This window comes from Oscarella lobularis, chromosome 3 (assembly GCF_947507565.1).
Source record: "Oscarella lobularis chromosome 3, ooOscLobu1.1, whole genome shotgun sequence".
Taxonomy (NCBI): domain Eukaryota; kingdom Metazoa; phylum Porifera; class Homoscleromorpha; order Homosclerophorida; family Oscarellidae; genus Oscarella; species Oscarella lobularis.
The window spans coordinates 2,871,279-2,884,966 of record NC_089177.1 but is presented as its reverse complement, the minus strand read 5'-3'; the positions used below and the strand labels follow the sequence as shown (position 1 = coordinate 2,884,966).

Here is a 13,688-nt window from a genome sequence, read left to right as displayed (position 1 = left end):
CGCGTTTGCGCTTCTCATATCAGTGATATCATGAGGATGTCGTGCCGTCAAAAATCAGCATCATGGCCTTCACTGTACCAAGAAAGCAAAACGCAGCTTTTCAGGAACAAAAAACTTCAATGTCAGCAAAACAATTCACTTACAATGACCTACAAGTACACATTCAGAGATGAGTTGGAAAAACAACATCAGCAGTCCTGTGAGAGGTGTGCCTATACTGGAGGCGTGTGCTGGTAGCTCTAAAACAAAAACCAGTTTTGAAAGTTTGCTTAGGTACGTGTGTGTGTAGAATGGCATAGTGTATAGTGAGTGTTTACGTAATTAGTAATAAATTTCGCCAAGAGAAACTAACAAACGTCCATGCCAGTCGACTTCGCTGGAGTTTTCTTCTTCTTTGCCGGGGTCCTCCAGTTGGACCACCGAGTAGCACAGTGACCGGTAGCTTTTTGCAAAACAGAGACAATCAATTCCATGGCATGTTCAGCATAACTTGACGTGCTTCCAACCCTACAAAATAATACAAACTGAAACAAACGGATGCACAGCTGTTCTTTTTCCTCCTTACTTTCCGTGAAGTCCGTATCTTACAAGAATGGATCTCAGGTACGTGACCATTTTCCACATCAATACAAGTTTGACCAACTGCCTTAGCCTTAGAAAGAAATATATTAATTTTTCCGTGTCTATGAATTATTACCATTTTTGTAAATTCTCTTTAGGAATTGGCGACAGAACGAGTTTCAAAGGCAAATCAACAAGAAACGTGTTAGCCACAAAAACAGCAAATCCACACAGTCTATGAAAAATTAATCCAATTACTCACCATACCCCTCCCTCCATCTTCAAAACAAACTTGCCCCGCATCTACAAAAAAATCTGCCTTCATCTTATCTTTCGCTAATTTCTGCACGAAGACAATTCAAACGAAGTCATATGCGAATTCTCAAATACCGACATTGACTACTTGCTGCTGTTTATCCAGTATGCTCTGCTGCCGTTCGATGTCTCGTCGAGACTGAGAAAGGCAAACGTAGATGACACCACTCATTACTCTATCGACGTACTACCTCTTGAATCGACGACTGGAGCAGTTCTGTTTGCTGCCTCAGATCTTTTTCCAGTCGCGACGAGACTTTCTTTTGACTGTCCACCTCGTCTTTTAGGCCGGATACGCGACCATTCAGCAGTTCTACATCGTCAATCGAACCCGACTCATAAGAATGAGAGCTCGAACGTACGTATCTTGCTCGTCTGAATTTGCAACTGAGAATTCATCCTACGAAGGCTTTTTTGACCCTCCGAAATGATACCCTGGGAATTTACGCGAGAGCGTGGTCACACTTCTACTCTCCTCCCTCCCCCCGATCACTTCTATCTGCTTGTGCTTCGCTATATTGGCCAGATTGGCAACGAAGTTGACCCGAGCGAGTTGCGTCGTTTCTCTGTTGATTTCGTGCTGTCGTCTCAGCGCCACGGAGACGCTCTCCAGCACTTCTTTCGTTTCGGCGCTGTCCGACTCGAGAGCTTCGGCAGCGGTCAAGAGTTCGTCGTCTAGAAATTAAGCAAGCACAAGGTCGACGTGCGTTTGAACCGTTTCTCGATCTCTGTCGCTGTTTCTGACCGTTTTCGTCGAAGCTCGACGTAATCCACGACTGCAGACGCGTTTTCAGTTCTCGTCCCGTTTGAACGGTGGACGAGAAAAATCGCGACGGCGAATCGAGCAGGGGAGCAAGCCAACCGCTGTCGTCCTCCATTCCTACAGCGATATCCCGGCTCATTTATCCCGGCTAATGTTTCTATAGCTACATGGCCAGCTACATGGCGGGGGCCGCGGCAAGCAAACTAAAATTTAGAAAAAAAATTTGTACAGTACTTTTTCTGATCAAGTCAAGCTGAGTGAAGAAGTGCTACTGTCTCGTTAGATCGGCTACCAGTTGTGGTACTAGTGCTAGAAGAGCTGTAAGATGATCCTGCAAGCAGTCTAATTTTGAACTTTTTCTTTTGCCTTGCCCAAAACTTTCTTGCTCGAACCGGAACGAGGCAGTAGTAGACAACCACGCAAAACAAAACATCTAGCAAAACAAACTGAATCAAGATGAACAATGACTTGTGGTTCTTTTTTATCATCGAAGTGCAGAAGGAGTCGTCACCACGATTTTGAACACAAGCTATGTAGAAGTAAATGTTATTCGTAAAATTGTCGACGTATGCAGGAAAGTTGAGAAAAGCCGACATTATGCAGCTGAATAATAGCGGAAAGGCTAATGCAACGACGAAGAATTTATTGAAGAGCTGCCTCATTGAACGGCGCTTGATATTTGCCGTTTCACCAGGTAAACCCTGTTCAAACTTTTCAGCCTAAAATCGATATGTTAGAAGAAAAATTACAGGAGACAGTCTCTGTCTGTACCTCACGTAATCGTATTAGGATGAATATAATCATGACAGAGCCGACAAAGCAGGCGAGTTGAAAAGGAATTTCGTATGTATTATTGAGCATCTTCTGATCACTTGGCCCGCACATGACTGCAGAAACGTCTAAAAGAGCATAGCTGTCTCCGTTCCAAAACACGGCAGCCACCAACAAGGCAGGAATCCCATAGGAAATGGTAGCTTCAATGGCAAATAATTGTTTCCAGTATCGGCGGAGAACGTTTTCAACCGAAAGACACCAAACCGTAATCAGGATGTTGAAAACAGAGCACGCCCACCAGAATGAACCTGACAGAGGACCAAACTGGGTGATGACTCCTAGAAGTACTCATAAAGGTTGGGTGACATTTTGAACCGTTGCATTACAGTCTACAAACCTTGAATTCTGCAGAACAGAGATGAAGAGAGGAGGCTTGATATAAAGTCTGGGTGGTTGCAAAACATCGTTTCACGCCCCGCCATTATTGGAATGCTCATCATCAAAACTAAAAAGGAGTTTACTACGTGAATTCGAAAATTTCGGCTATAACAAATATTGCTTTACCAAACAAAATACACGAGAAGGCCAACAAGTATGAGGTGATTGTAGGAAATCTTCGACTAAAACAATAAATGCATTTTTTGTGAGATTTATGTATCAAACTATTTCTTACACTTCTTTGACGTTGAAGAATGTTATAGATAAAATAATAAAGCATATCCACCAGAACACCATTGACGTTGGAAGTACAACATTGACTACCGTCAACTCTGACGCGTATTCCCAGTCATAGGGCAAACACTTTGGGGAGCATCGAATAGGAAAAGTGCTAATAGACGTATTCACCAGTGGGTGCACACAGTGTGGCGAAGGTAACGATGAATTACTATTATTTCTAATCGGAATGAGGGGAACGCGTTTTGATGGCGGCAAGGTTGGAAGAGCTGCGCAATGAGGAAATTTCAAACAGCTGGATTCCGTCATTGAATTGAGTGTTTTTTTCATCCTTTTCCACACCTCTTTACAGGCCTTTCCTTCTTTGACTGCATTGCACTTGCTAGTCAGAGACAAGTCACCGTAAACGCAACTGCTATAGGCATAGCGACAGGCAAAAGGCCAAAGCTCTGCTATGCATTCCGGTTGGAACGCCCTCACAAGGTTCCACAGTGCATTCAATTCCATTTCAGATCTGTTATAATTTCCGCAACCTCGAACAGACATGTTAACACTTGACGACTCTGAGTCTAAAAAAAGCGTAAGCTAGGGGCTGATAATTAATGGACTCCGGGAGCTCGTCATCCTTACCCCACGAAAGCCAAGGTAAATGGTCTTTGCAGATCGAAGACTCTAATACCGATCTGTCGATAATTTGACAATTGATTCGGGATTCGTTCCGCCAGAGGTCCTCATCCTAAATCGAAAGGGAATGATCACGCGTCGCCTCCAACGCGTCACGGTTCTCTTCTTACTCTTGGCTTTCGCTTATGCTTCCAGAATTCCATGACAAGTGGCCAAGCGATGACAGCCATCACGACGAGTATGCAAAAGGCGACGAAAAAACGAGTCTTCCGGTTACGGACGACGTTCCAGGTATTGCTCTCAGGCTTCTGATTCTGGCTTGAGTCAAAATCGCCACTTGATGTCTGATCATTGTCAACTGTCGTTGCTTCTACGGGCGGCCGACTCATCGTTCGACTTGGGTGCGAGTAACGAGCGGTCAGTCGCGCATTCACTATTATCAAGGCTAACCCCTTTCGCTTTCTATATGGCACGCTTTCCCCCGTATCGTCCCTCCCATTAGTGCAAAGGTAAAGAACGGGAAGAAATCCCGTGAGTTCCGCCTAGCTACTGGAGAATCGTCGTCCTCTAGAGATTCAATTAGCCGGTGGAAAACTACGGTCACGGTCCTGACTGATGTTGCAATAGCAACATCACCTATCTGTCAGTCGGGTTGGGCAACTGATGCTGTGTATCGCGGCTAAGCTACGATTTGAACTCGAAGAGAGATTAATCGTTTTTCGTTAAAAATCGTCTTCAATTCTTACGAATTTTAGTTCTGCACTGGTCCTTTTCCAAGCGATTCGACGTACGCCAAAGCAGTGTTTAGTGTCGCCAAGCAGTAACCCTCTTCGCCCATCAAGTAACTACGAGCAGGAAGGCGTCAAGCGAATCTATCCCCAAATCGAAACGAAACCGACTTTTCGTGCACGAATTCTTCAATAGCCGCATATTCAGAGACGAGTTGAGGAAGTCTCGACTTGACGACAATGTAGGTCAGCACAGGAAGCAAGTCATCAGCACCTCTAGAGAAACAGTAGAAATCCGAGTTGGTTCCTGTTGTATCAAGTCAGCACTCACATGCATTCACATGGTTTTCCCTTCGATTCCCAGTACTTCTCAGCGCTTTCTAGAATACCGTTAACAGTTGCAACTAGCATAAGAAAAGGAAACGTATTGGAAATCGAGTCGTACTGCAGCCTTTCTGTTTCCATACCGACGCATTCGAGTTTGTCCAGCGGACACGACTTCGATGCCAGCGACTTGAGTTGTTTTATAGGCTCGCTGTACGGCTGAGAATCTTCGTCTTCCGGAAGAGAAGTCTCGTCTTCGTCCTGCAAACACATCAAAATGTTGTCCCTACATTATTTCCCTGTGCTCTTACCATCAGCCACAGTTCCTTTTTGACGTCCAGATGCTTGGGCAGAGCGTGATATTTAGACGACATAGCGTCAGCCATTTTCACTTCACTCGTATACTTTACGTGCCTATACAAAGAGACAAAACGGCTAGCTAAAAGCGAAATAAGTAGTCGTATTAGAGACCGAAGCACGCTGAGCAGAGGAGACCAAAGAGGCGGAAAAAAGCGAAACTCGATCGACGCCAGACACTTCTCCTTTCCTTCGGCGGTATTCAAAATCGGATAGCAGGCGAGAAACCCTGAAAGCAGTTCATCTAGAAAAATCAACACACAATCATCAGACCGCGTCTGTCTTGTAGTTCAAATACCCAAATAGTTGTGAATGTCTGTAAATATCAATGACAGTTCTTCATTCAATTCTACCTCTTTGACTCTCGAAGCAATTTTTTCGACGGCAGCGCCAGTGGCACGAGAATCGTCTACGTCTTCAACTATGACCTTGACGAGATTTTCCGTTTCGTTCCAAAGGTGAGGATCGTCGTCGATTCCCTTGTCGTCAGTCTCATTGCTAGTATCTATCTCGCCGCCCAGATCGTCGTCAGTTGAATCGCTTCCCATTAGGGTCGCTTTCAACTGAGCGAGTCTGTCGACGCCAGACGAAAGCCCCGGCGACGCCGCTCGGCTACCGGGACGCGTCAACGGCATTGGTCTTGCTTCAACGGTGGGAAACGTTACGGATGCGTGCCTGGATACAGCAAGCAGCTGTTGATACACGTTGTATTGAAACGTTCCCAGCTGCTTAGCAAGCGGATGCTCGGCAGAACTAAAGAAGAGACGTGGTCTTTTAAATTATAACAAAGATGCAACGTTGTCACCTCAATATCTTAATTATGAAATCTTGGATGAATGATAGGTTTCCGGGATCCGTTTTAAGCTCTAGTAGAAGCGCATCTATCCATGGCTAAGAAGGCACGTGCATTTCTTCTATAAGGCAGTTTCTTTCAGTACCTCTTTTCGTGCAAAGTGTTCCGTCATTTGAATCAATTTCTCTGGCTCAGTCGATCCAAGTGCAATACGGTCTTCCTTATTTTTACTGATTATGAATCGGATTAGCTCGGGTAAGTCCCGAGTCTTATTACTAACGTCACGATTTCCTGCTGTCGCTTTTCCCTCTCGCGTATTTTTGCCAATAACTGCACAAACGTTTGGTGCATAGCGAGTATACATACCAGTAAACAATTTTGCACCAACCGTTTGCTGTTTTCTCTTTGCTATGGCAACGTTCTCCTGCAGTCTTCGCTGAAAATTCAAAGTCTAAGTAATAGTTTATATAGAGAGTGATGGTACAAAAAGCAGTTTCTCACTAATTCTGACTGTTGCATCTTATTGTGAGTCGAAGCCATCCGCCTTCGATATGCAACAATCAGCTGCTGATTCTGACGAATAGCCAAATCCATAGGCGATATGGAATGCAGTCTAGATGTAGATCTAAACAGAAATTCCTTTGATTAATTTATTAAGTCACTCAATAACTAAATACCCTGGCAGCGACTTGGAAGGATGCATCGAAGCCAAACTCCCCGGATCGAGTTTCGCTTGAGATCTTCCCGCAACATCACTAGCCGATCTATTTCGATTATCACTGAAATTTCATAAGTGACGTCAAAATCCCTTCCCTCGTCCCCCCCTCACCGCTGCGACTGCGACTCCTCGTAAGAGGGCGGCGGACCGCCTGACCACTGCCGATTGAAGGGATACTGAGATCCAAACGGTCCGGGTGGAGGAGGTGCGGGTCGATGGTGAGGCGTCATATCCTGTTGAGAAGGGCGACCTTGACCTCGATGGTGATTGAGCAAATCGCGTGCACGATCGATGCATTGCTCGGAGAGCTTGTAGAATTTCAGCGACATTTCGTGCGATAGGTCATGTATGTCTAAGAGGAGAACGTGGAAAAAGGGACGCTGTGCTAGTCGCGCGATCGCACTCACGGCGACCCGTTGCATCCTCTGTGAGCGATTGGATGCTGTAGCTAGCGCACGACAGGTACTTTAGGTACGCTTCCTAAGGAGACGTTTCGTGAAGAAGCTCGCGTTTACTCGTTTTCTGCTTTACCGATGCCCGACCCTGCTCGTCGAGACTCATTGCTTCGCCTACGCCTCGCATGATGACTGGAAGCCGATCGCTTACTCTGCAAAAGGGAACACCGGCCATAGACGAAAGAACGACAAAACCCCACGATAAATCCCGTACGACCAGAACACACCTACGTTACGTCACGAGACGTCACGTTCCGTACGATCTAGGAATTTCCGGTCTCAGTTGCCACAGCAGCGAGAATTTCAAAGTTCCCGAACCCTTTTATGTTAATCTTGTACTGTCCGGCTATCGTCGACGTGCAGTCTTGCGCCAAAACGATCTTCCCGTTGCAGAACCGTGACAGCGCTTTCTTGATCGTTTTGCGCGCGGCGATGGTACTGCAGCGGTACAAAGCACCACGCTTACGACGTCGACGACTCTCCGAATTGCCGTGAACGGGCGCTGTCGGTCTCCGACCTTCGTACTCGCTGTTTTCATTCTCCGAATCCTTTTGTTTTTGTTTGTCGTCGTCGCCTCCGAACGTCTGCGCCGAGTTTTCCGATTTGCTCGTCGTCGTCGCCGCCTTCTGATTGGCTCGCGGCCGATCGTTTGTCGTCGGCTCGAGTGACGTCAACGGACGTGGCGAACTTTCATCCGTTCGTTGCTGGCTTGATTCCAAGTCTTTGTCTTCCGCTTTCGACGTAGCAACGGCGTCGGACGGCGCAGCCGCAAACGCGATCGTCGCCTTCAGTCCGTCGCCATTGTCTTCATACGAGTTGGGGCACTCGCACAGGACGATCCGCACGCGTTCCGGCTTGCGCACGACGAAGTAAGCGCGAAAGTGACCAAAGGAGGTTCCTTGAAAATTGACGCCGTTCTTGAGATTGTACTTTGAGAGAACTCCGGAAGAGGAAGCCGTGGAAGCAACGCTCGCAAAGATGACGAGGCACAATGAGAACATGTTCACTCTGGGCGATCACCTCTGTAGTATATGCCGGCCACATCCGGTTCGTCTTCCCGGATGCCAAAATTTCACTGTCCACCTCTGTAGAGCAAATGGCTCACGATTTTCAGACACTTTGTTCTATCGTACCTTCCTCTAGGTTTCTCAAAACCTTAGGCGATGGCATAGCTGATGCTGTGACCTGGCACCAGTCATTGGGAATGATAGATATAGCCCACCTGAAATGCTCACTTTATTTATTACGGAAGCAACGTCAACGTTACACTTGCACCCAGTGCAGAGTTGTGGCTTGGAAAAAGCTGATAAAAATCCCATGCATTAGCCAATAGCTGCTCCAGCTGCTGCGAATAGTCCCAGTAACTCTGCATCTTGCAGGGAGCCATCATCAGCCCGTGATGAACTGTGCACATTTGCGTTAGTCTATAGAGAGACTAAGAGTGTGGAGAAATCCTATTGTGTACCTTTAGTACAGCTCTCATTCTCAAGTCCTTAACGTTTCGTCATTCGCTTGTCCGATATATCCTTTCCTTAATGTGTCGCTTTGGTTGCCACTGGAATTAAGTGGTCCGTCTGATGTCAAACAGTCAAGCTTTACCAGGAGGTAGATTTTCTGTCGTTTGCACTCCTTTCTATAGACATAATCTGACATTGATCTGTATACACTGGCTTTATTAGACTTACCAAGACCGTGTTCTGACTGTCAGAGATTTTCTCGTCGTCGAAAAGCTCACACCTCGGAAGTGCATGAATCGAATTGAAGGCGAAATGAGCCGAAAACGAGCTTAGGGGGGCCCCCGTTCGTGTTGACCTCGATTGAGCTCCCGCGAGGCTTGATCAATGACGTTAGTCGTTTTTCTGCAGTTCTTTCGTGCTCGCCATGTTGTTTCGAGCGACGATGATGCCGTCTAGTAGCGATGCTCGCTCTCTTTTCCTCCTATCTCCCTCTTCTTCACCCAGACCGTTCGAAACGGCGTTTTCGATAAAGGAAATCGTCCCGATACTGCTCGCGAAGGCAACAATCGCAGTGACATCGCCATTTGAGATTCGAAGCCGGGAATTTCGCTTGCGCGCGAAACGAAGACTCTACGAAGAGAAAGAATACCGTCGACGCGTGGAAATCATTATTCAAATGAAAAAGACAATACACGTGGTCGGCAAATCGCTCGAACAACGCGGAGCCGCCATGTTTCTAGCGCCTAAATCGAAGAATTTGGTCACGCAAAGAGCACATGAAAAGTTAGCGCGAATTTCAGAAGCAAATCAGCGTACCGTTGCCCTGGCGAATTGACAACAGTGAGGTCACCAGCGGATATTGCGTCATGTTCGATATATAAGCGACTGGGCCAACGCCCATCTTCAGTCTTGCTAAAGGGTGGGGGATGCCAACGGGCTGAACCCTAGAGGTTGATCGTGCGCTGGGGAAGCTGATGGTTGGTCTCAAGCAAGCGTGTCGTCATGCCGTTCCTTACGGAAACTGTCAGGCGCAGTGGAAGGGCGTCGCGCGAGTTCTTCTCGCGGCGCTAGTTCGGCACTGGGAGGTCATCAGGGTCTTGGAAGGCTTGGGTTGCGAAGCCAGGCGTGCCGCGCTAAAGCCAAGTGGGCGTCTGGCTAAGGTTTGCCACTTCCTGCCAAAGAAACGTGTGGGGGCCCAGTGTCTGTGGTATTTCCTCACTCGGATTAGTAATCTATACCCTGAAGATGACCCGACCTCCCAGGACATCAAACACGCTGACCCTCCATCGGTGGACTTGGCAATCGTTCGAAAATCCTCTCCCATCACGGTAGCCTCGGTTCTATGTGCAAAAATTCTATCTTTCCATCCCGAAAGGCTACGGCCTCTCTGAGGCCCCGGTACGACGCGGTCGGGGGGACGGTGGGGGAGAGCCGTTCTCGATCCAGGCCGTACCGGTCGTGTTTGGGCTTTTGAAGCAAGGTCTCGCTTCCAAACATTTTTGGGCCACTAATTGCGTTCGAACCTCCACGCGGTGTGGCCTGGTTAATGCCAATGCGAACGCATTGGAAAAGGGTACGTACACAGACAGATTGAACAGATTTTATCTTTTCTTTTTTTAGGTGATCTACTTCGAATACCACAGGATAAGCTCTGAACTGACGATGAGACGAAAAGCTAGGGCAAGGCGATGATGAGCGGATCTGGTGCATGTCATTTGTGTGTTTGCATGTGTTGAGAAATTAATTTTCGCGGAATTAATAGATCTCCGTAATAATACATAACGATTAGGTAGCTGCGCACGTGACCAAGATGAATGCGTCGCTTTCTTTTCGCCGAATCGGCGAGGTGGCCGTTGTGACGGGCTACGAAACAAGAAAGCTCTCGCCAGAATGGGCGCTCACGTCGTTTTAGTCTGTCGATCGAAGGAACGAGTGAAAAACGGACACTCGATCTAGCTTGGTTCTAGTGAAAAGCACGACTATTGGCCGCGTGTAGGCTATTGAGAAATGACAAGTGAGCTCGCTGAAGCGAAGCCGGTGTCTGGTCGAATTCGGATTTGACGTCACATAATTACGTCTGCACGAGATTTCGCTAAGGCCTTATGTCATGGCTGCTACAGAATTTAATTCGTACGGGAATCCCATAGAAAACAAATTTGATTTATGGACTGAAGTGTGGCCTCTGCCCATGACCAATTTTCATCTACATCCTTTGGGAAATCTCCGCCGCGGGACGATTTTCAATCAAATCCAAAACAAGTCATGGTTCAATTAATTAACCAACGCAACTCAATTGTTTTTCCAAGAAAATGTGTGCTTGATTGACACTCACTTGTCGTAGGTCAACTTCGTCTTGCTTTTCTTCTCGTCAGGCTGGCTCCACGACTCGCTTCGTCGTCGTTCGGCCTCTTTGGCTGGCGTGTTAAACGGCGTCAACGAGGAAGCGTCGTCGCTGATGCCACCCTCCTACATCAGACAATAAAACAGGTATATTTTAGTATATGCAACAAGGAACCTTTGCAGTAAAGCACTGGTTTTTACCACACCACGTTTGAAAACAGCTATTAGAAGAGAGAAGATCGTTACTACTTCACAGACAAATAACAATGATCACCAAATGCATACATCATTGCCTCTCTGCACACTGCAGCATTGTTTCTCTTACGACAGTAGAGACGTAGGTGCTGCTCAGCAAACTTTTCCGGCAGCAGCTGACTAACCTGGAGTGAAGTCAAGAATGCCAATATCTTTTACCGTTTTCTCCTTGCCTGCTCTTTCCGCAGTTGAAGGGCTTGGTCAGGATTTGACTTCACGTAGAAGCGAAAGCTGTCTATTGGATTCAGTTTTCCCATGCCGTAGTCAAACTTCACACACTGATTCAAGCAAGAACTCGCGCCAAAAGCTATGGAAACGAACATAATGACCTACATCCAGGACGAGATCAGCTGCAGTCAAAACGGCTGGATTTGCAGTAGAAGCGATTTCTTCAGGAGCTTTTTTAATTTCCTCCTAATACCTAGTAGAAACACACCGAACATTCTCACTTTCCTTCTTACTGACCGGCGTGAACGGGCTTCTATCCTGTGGTTGAGACTGGGCAACGCATCGGTACAGATCACGGCGTTCGATTCTTTCAAGAATTTGACGAGCCTGACCACACAACGTCATAAAATATCTATCTATCTATGTATCTATCTGCTTTATACCTCTTTTAGTTCTTTACTATGCGACCGTAGAATTAGATCGTAGATGTAGTCTGTCAACTTTGAGTAGGCCTTCATATCATCGATAGCTTCAGACAAGCAATACAATTTCCTAAACCAAAACAAAATGCTGAGAATACCGTTGCTTTGAAATCGAATAACTAACCCATCTGTCCCTTCAAACTCGAGGTGTTTATCCGCTTTGACAAAGGCCTCCGTTATCCTAAATCCGTCTAAACTCATTTGCGTGCCATTTCGCTTTCTAACTGACATAATCTCAATGACGTTGGCCGTTTTGTGTTGATACGCTCTTCTGTGCAAGGCATTGCGCGTGTGAAACATGTCGTACAGGTTGCCCACTTCCTGCGTATAAAGGGTCACAAGCCGGTCCCTCCTCGAAAAAAGTACTACTGTATGTCATCACCTTGTCGCGGTTGCATATCTGCAGTTCATCGTCACAAGCAAGAACGCGAGCAAACTTGAGAAATCGTCTGGGTCCGCACACGTAAGTTGCTACATATTTCTTCGTATCAAATTTCTATGCTAACCTGTGGTCAAAATTGTTGGGTATTCCCAAGCAGTGGCAATCGCGAGCAAAGTAGTCCCATTTGTCAACGTCAATTCCATTTCTTTTGTTTGCAACGATCTTAAAAAAAAAGACTGTCTTGCTGAAGTAAACTATCACGTTTGTTCACCTCATAGAGGAACCCCTTTGATTTGTCTCTGCCTTTGTATGGCCAAGCCTTACAATATATGACAAAAAAGATATCATCACAAGTATTCAGGCGTCGATTTTAAACTACGTTTTCTGTAGACTTTTCAAGAGGACCTTCTATCTGCTCTTTGATGAAAGTGACGTCTTCGTCGCCTAGTTTGCGACTATTGAATTCCCTCATCAGATCGTTATCTTCAATCATGTACTCAAACATAAGAATCGATGCCGTCTCATGCTTGAACAGCAATAAGTACTGAAGTAACATTGGCGTGCTTGTATATTTACCTTCCACGTGTACCCTGGACGAGCGAGTGGGATAAACCGACCATCAAAAAGATGAGAAAAGGGACCGTGACCTTAATTAAACAAAGAAACAAATTTTTCTTTGATAAGACAACGGTCACTTGACTCACCCAGATCGTGACAGAGACCTGCTATCTGTACGCAGAGAATGTCTTGAGGAGTGATACCGAGCTCGGGCTGTCTTTTCTGCAAGGCATGCACGAGTTGACCAGCAAGATGACAAACGCTAAAAAATGTATATTATTTATATAAGCCCAGATTCTTAGATCTCGCATAGCAACCCGATGGAATGCTCGAATCGGTTGTGCGATGCACCGGGAAAAACAAAATAACATCCACCTGAATATTTCTACGTCAAAAAGAAGCTTTCTCAAATTTCCTCACCTAACTGCTTGAGGGAACGAAGTCGCTGAAACTGAGGCGTGTCAATAATTCGAATGCATAGCGGATCTATTTCAATGTGACCGTGAATGGGATCATTGAAAACCTGTGTATTTTATGCAGGTAAAAATTTCAGTGACAATAACCGAGGACGATCACTTTAGGTTTGAGACGTTCGCCATCGCGATCGAGCGAGCGCAAACATTCGAGTACCTTCATGCATGTCGACACCGAGCTGCAAACAGAAGACGTACATGCTGACATATTCCAGTGTCTTAGAGCGCTGCCCTACTCTATCTTGATCTCGTGGTGGAGGGTGGGCAGAACTAGATCGGCTAATCGATTCCCGTCGAATCCTGCGTCTACCAAGAGCTCGTTTCTCTCTCTCCTTTTCTATAGCACAGTTGCTTCACTTTCGAACTTCTCTGCGACGTCTCTGAGGCCTTGTTCACGCAGAAAATCGCCAACTTCCTGGGCAGACCAAGTCGAGCAGTGTTTTCTCTTCATGTCCAACGCCCCCAGAGCCAGAAGAAGTAACGCAC

The 13,688-nt window shown here is 46.4% G+C and overlaps 4 protein-coding genes and 2 long non-coding RNA genes across 13 annotated transcripts; 1 reads left to right on the top strand and 5 right to left on the bottom strand.

Annotated features, from left to right (window-relative positions):
• Positions 1-251: 251 nt before the first annotated feature.
• LOC136185002 (centrosomal protein of 290 kDa-like) lies at positions 252-1,865 on the bottom strand. The gene is made up of 9 exons (XM_065972036.1): positions 1,622-1,865; positions 1,370-1,551; positions 1,239-1,311; positions 1,068-1,189; positions 956-1,015; positions 858-904; positions 698-796; positions 566-652; positions 252-507 (listed from the first exon to the last, which is right to left on the bottom strand). The coding sequence occupies exons 1-9, from the start codon at positions 1,776-1,778 to the stop codon at positions 348-350; spliced, it is 987 nt and encodes a 328-aa protein (XP_065828108.1). The 5' UTR covers positions 1,779-1,865; the 3' UTR covers positions 252-347.
• On the bottom strand, positions 1,778-4,275 carry LOC136185000 (frizzled and smoothened-like protein P). Its single transcript, XM_065972034.1, has 7 exons — positions 3,883-4,275; positions 3,719-3,824; positions 3,087-3,657; positions 2,978-3,033; positions 2,811-2,918; positions 2,411-2,751; positions 1,778-2,358 (listed from the first exon to the last, which is right to left on the bottom strand). The coding sequence occupies exons 1-7, from the start codon at positions 4,099-4,101 to the stop codon at positions 1,888-1,890; spliced, it is 1,872 nt and encodes a 623-aa protein (XP_065828106.1). The 5' UTR covers positions 4,102-4,275; the 3' UTR covers positions 1,778-1,887.
• A 101-nt stretch (positions 4,276-4,376) lies between these two features.
• LOC136184998 (VPS9 domain-containing protein 1-like) lies at positions 4,377-7,341 on the bottom strand. Of its 2 annotated transcripts, none has more exons than XM_065972030.1 (16): positions 7,164-7,341; positions 7,040-7,112; positions 6,744-6,984; positions 6,592-6,693; positions 6,416-6,539; positions 6,303-6,365; positions 6,195-6,244; positions 6,060-6,144; positions 5,927-6,012; positions 5,420-5,874; positions 5,236-5,365; positions 5,076-5,178; positions 4,908-5,025; positions 4,772-4,844; positions 4,612-4,716; positions 4,377-4,557 (listed from the first exon to the last, which is right to left on the bottom strand). In XM_065972030.1, exons 1-16 carry the CDS (start codon positions 7,260-7,262, stop codon positions 4,464-4,466), a joined length of 2,001 nt encoding a protein of 666 aa, XP_065828102.1. In that variant the 5' UTR covers positions 7,263-7,341; the 3' UTR covers positions 4,377-4,463. The 2 variants fall into 2 exon arrangements, with proteins under 2 accessions (XP_065828102.1, XP_065828103.1); XM_065972031.1 differs by having other exon boundaries at positions 6,592-6,678.
• Positions 7,342-8,094: 753 nt separating this feature from the next.
• LOC136185005 (uncharacterized) lies at positions 8,095-9,686 on the bottom strand. Of its 7 annotated transcripts, XR_010669469.1 has the most exons (6): positions 9,561-9,686; positions 9,361-9,506; positions 8,773-9,287; positions 8,553-8,720; positions 8,221-8,491; positions 8,095-8,172 (listed from the first exon to the last, which is right to left on the bottom strand). It is a non-coding gene; the product is annotated as an uncharacterized lncRNA (long non-coding RNA). The 7 variants fall into 7 exon arrangements; XR_010669468.1 differs by having other exon boundaries at positions 9,361-9,665; XR_010669471.1 differs by lacking the exon at positions 9,361-9,506 and having other exon boundaries at positions 8,773-9,174; positions 9,561-9,630.
• On the top strand, positions 9,466-10,326 carry LOC136185007 (uncharacterized). Its single transcript, XR_010669474.1, has 2 exons — positions 9,466-10,117; positions 10,165-10,326. It is a non-coding gene; the product is annotated as an uncharacterized lncRNA (long non-coding RNA).
• A 429-nt stretch (positions 10,327-10,755) lies between these two features.
• LOC136185001 (deoxynucleoside triphosphate triphosphohydrolase SAMHD1-like) lies at positions 10,756-13,685 on the bottom strand. The gene is made up of 20 exons (XM_065972035.1): positions 13,560-13,685; positions 13,439-13,508; positions 13,306-13,381; positions 13,150-13,252; positions 13,047-13,104; positions 12,876-12,991; positions 12,748-12,818; positions 12,551-12,697; positions 12,443-12,490; positions 12,296-12,393; positions 12,172-12,238; positions 12,019-12,110; positions 11,914-11,970; positions 11,751-11,859; positions 11,605-11,694; positions 11,473-11,553; positions 11,313-11,417; positions 11,170-11,264; positions 11,060-11,105; positions 10,756-11,010 (listed from the first exon to the last, which is right to left on the bottom strand). The coding sequence occupies exons 1-20, from the start codon at positions 13,651-13,653 to the stop codon at positions 10,873-10,875; spliced, it is 1,761 nt and encodes a 586-aa protein (XP_065828107.1). The 5' UTR covers positions 13,654-13,685; the 3' UTR covers positions 10,756-10,872.
• Between the last annotated feature and the right edge of the window lie 3 nt (positions 13,686-13,688).

Coding starts and splice junctions, on each gene's coding strand:
- LOC136185002 (XM_065972036.1), bottom strand. CDS start 1,778: ATGAGCCGGGATATCGCTGTAGGAATGGAGGACGACAGCGGTTGGCTT. Junction 1,552..1,621: donor GTCGAGCTTCGACGAAAACG/GTCAGAAACAGC, acceptor CTTAATTTCTAG/ACGACGAACTCTTGACCGCT. Junction 797..857: donor GATTTTTTTGTAGATGCGGG/GCAAGTTTGTTT, acceptor AATTTTTCATAG/ACTGTGTGGATTTGCTGTTT.
- LOC136185000 (XM_065972034.1), bottom strand. CDS start 4,101: ATGAGTCGGCCGCCCGTAGAAGCAACGACAGTTGACAATGATCAGACA. Junction 2,919..2,977: donor CTTCTCGTGTATTTTGTTTG/GTAAAGCAATAT, acceptor ACTCCTTTTTAG/TTTTGATGATGAGCATTCCA. Junction 2,359..2,410: donor TCCTAATACGATTACGTGAG/GTACAGACAGAG, acceptor TATCGATTTTAG/GCTGAAAAGTTTGAACAGGG.
- LOC136184998 (XM_065972030.1), bottom strand. CDS start 7,262: ATGGCCGGTGTTCCCTTTTGCAGAGTAAGCGATCGGCTTCCAGTCATC. Junction 6,694..6,743: donor GAGGAGTCGCAGTCGCAGCG/GTGAGGGGGGGA, acceptor ATGAAATTTCAG/TGATAATCGAAATAGATCGG. Junction 6,540..6,591: donor CCTTCCAAGTCGCTGCCAGG/GTATTTAGTTAT, acceptor ATTTCTGTTTAG/ATCTACATCTAGACTGCATT.
- LOC136185001 (XM_065972035.1), bottom strand. CDS start 13,653: ATGAAGAGAAAACACTGCTCGACTTGGTCTGCCCAGGAAGTTGGCGAT. Junction 12,394..12,442: donor CAAAGGGGTTCCTCTATGAG/GTGAACAAACGT, acceptor TTTTTTTTTAAG/ATCGTTGCAAACAAAAGAAA. Junction 11,860..11,913: donor GAGTTTGAAGGGACAGATGG/GTTAGTTATTCG, acceptor GTTTTGGTTTAG/GAAATTGTATTGCTTGTCTG.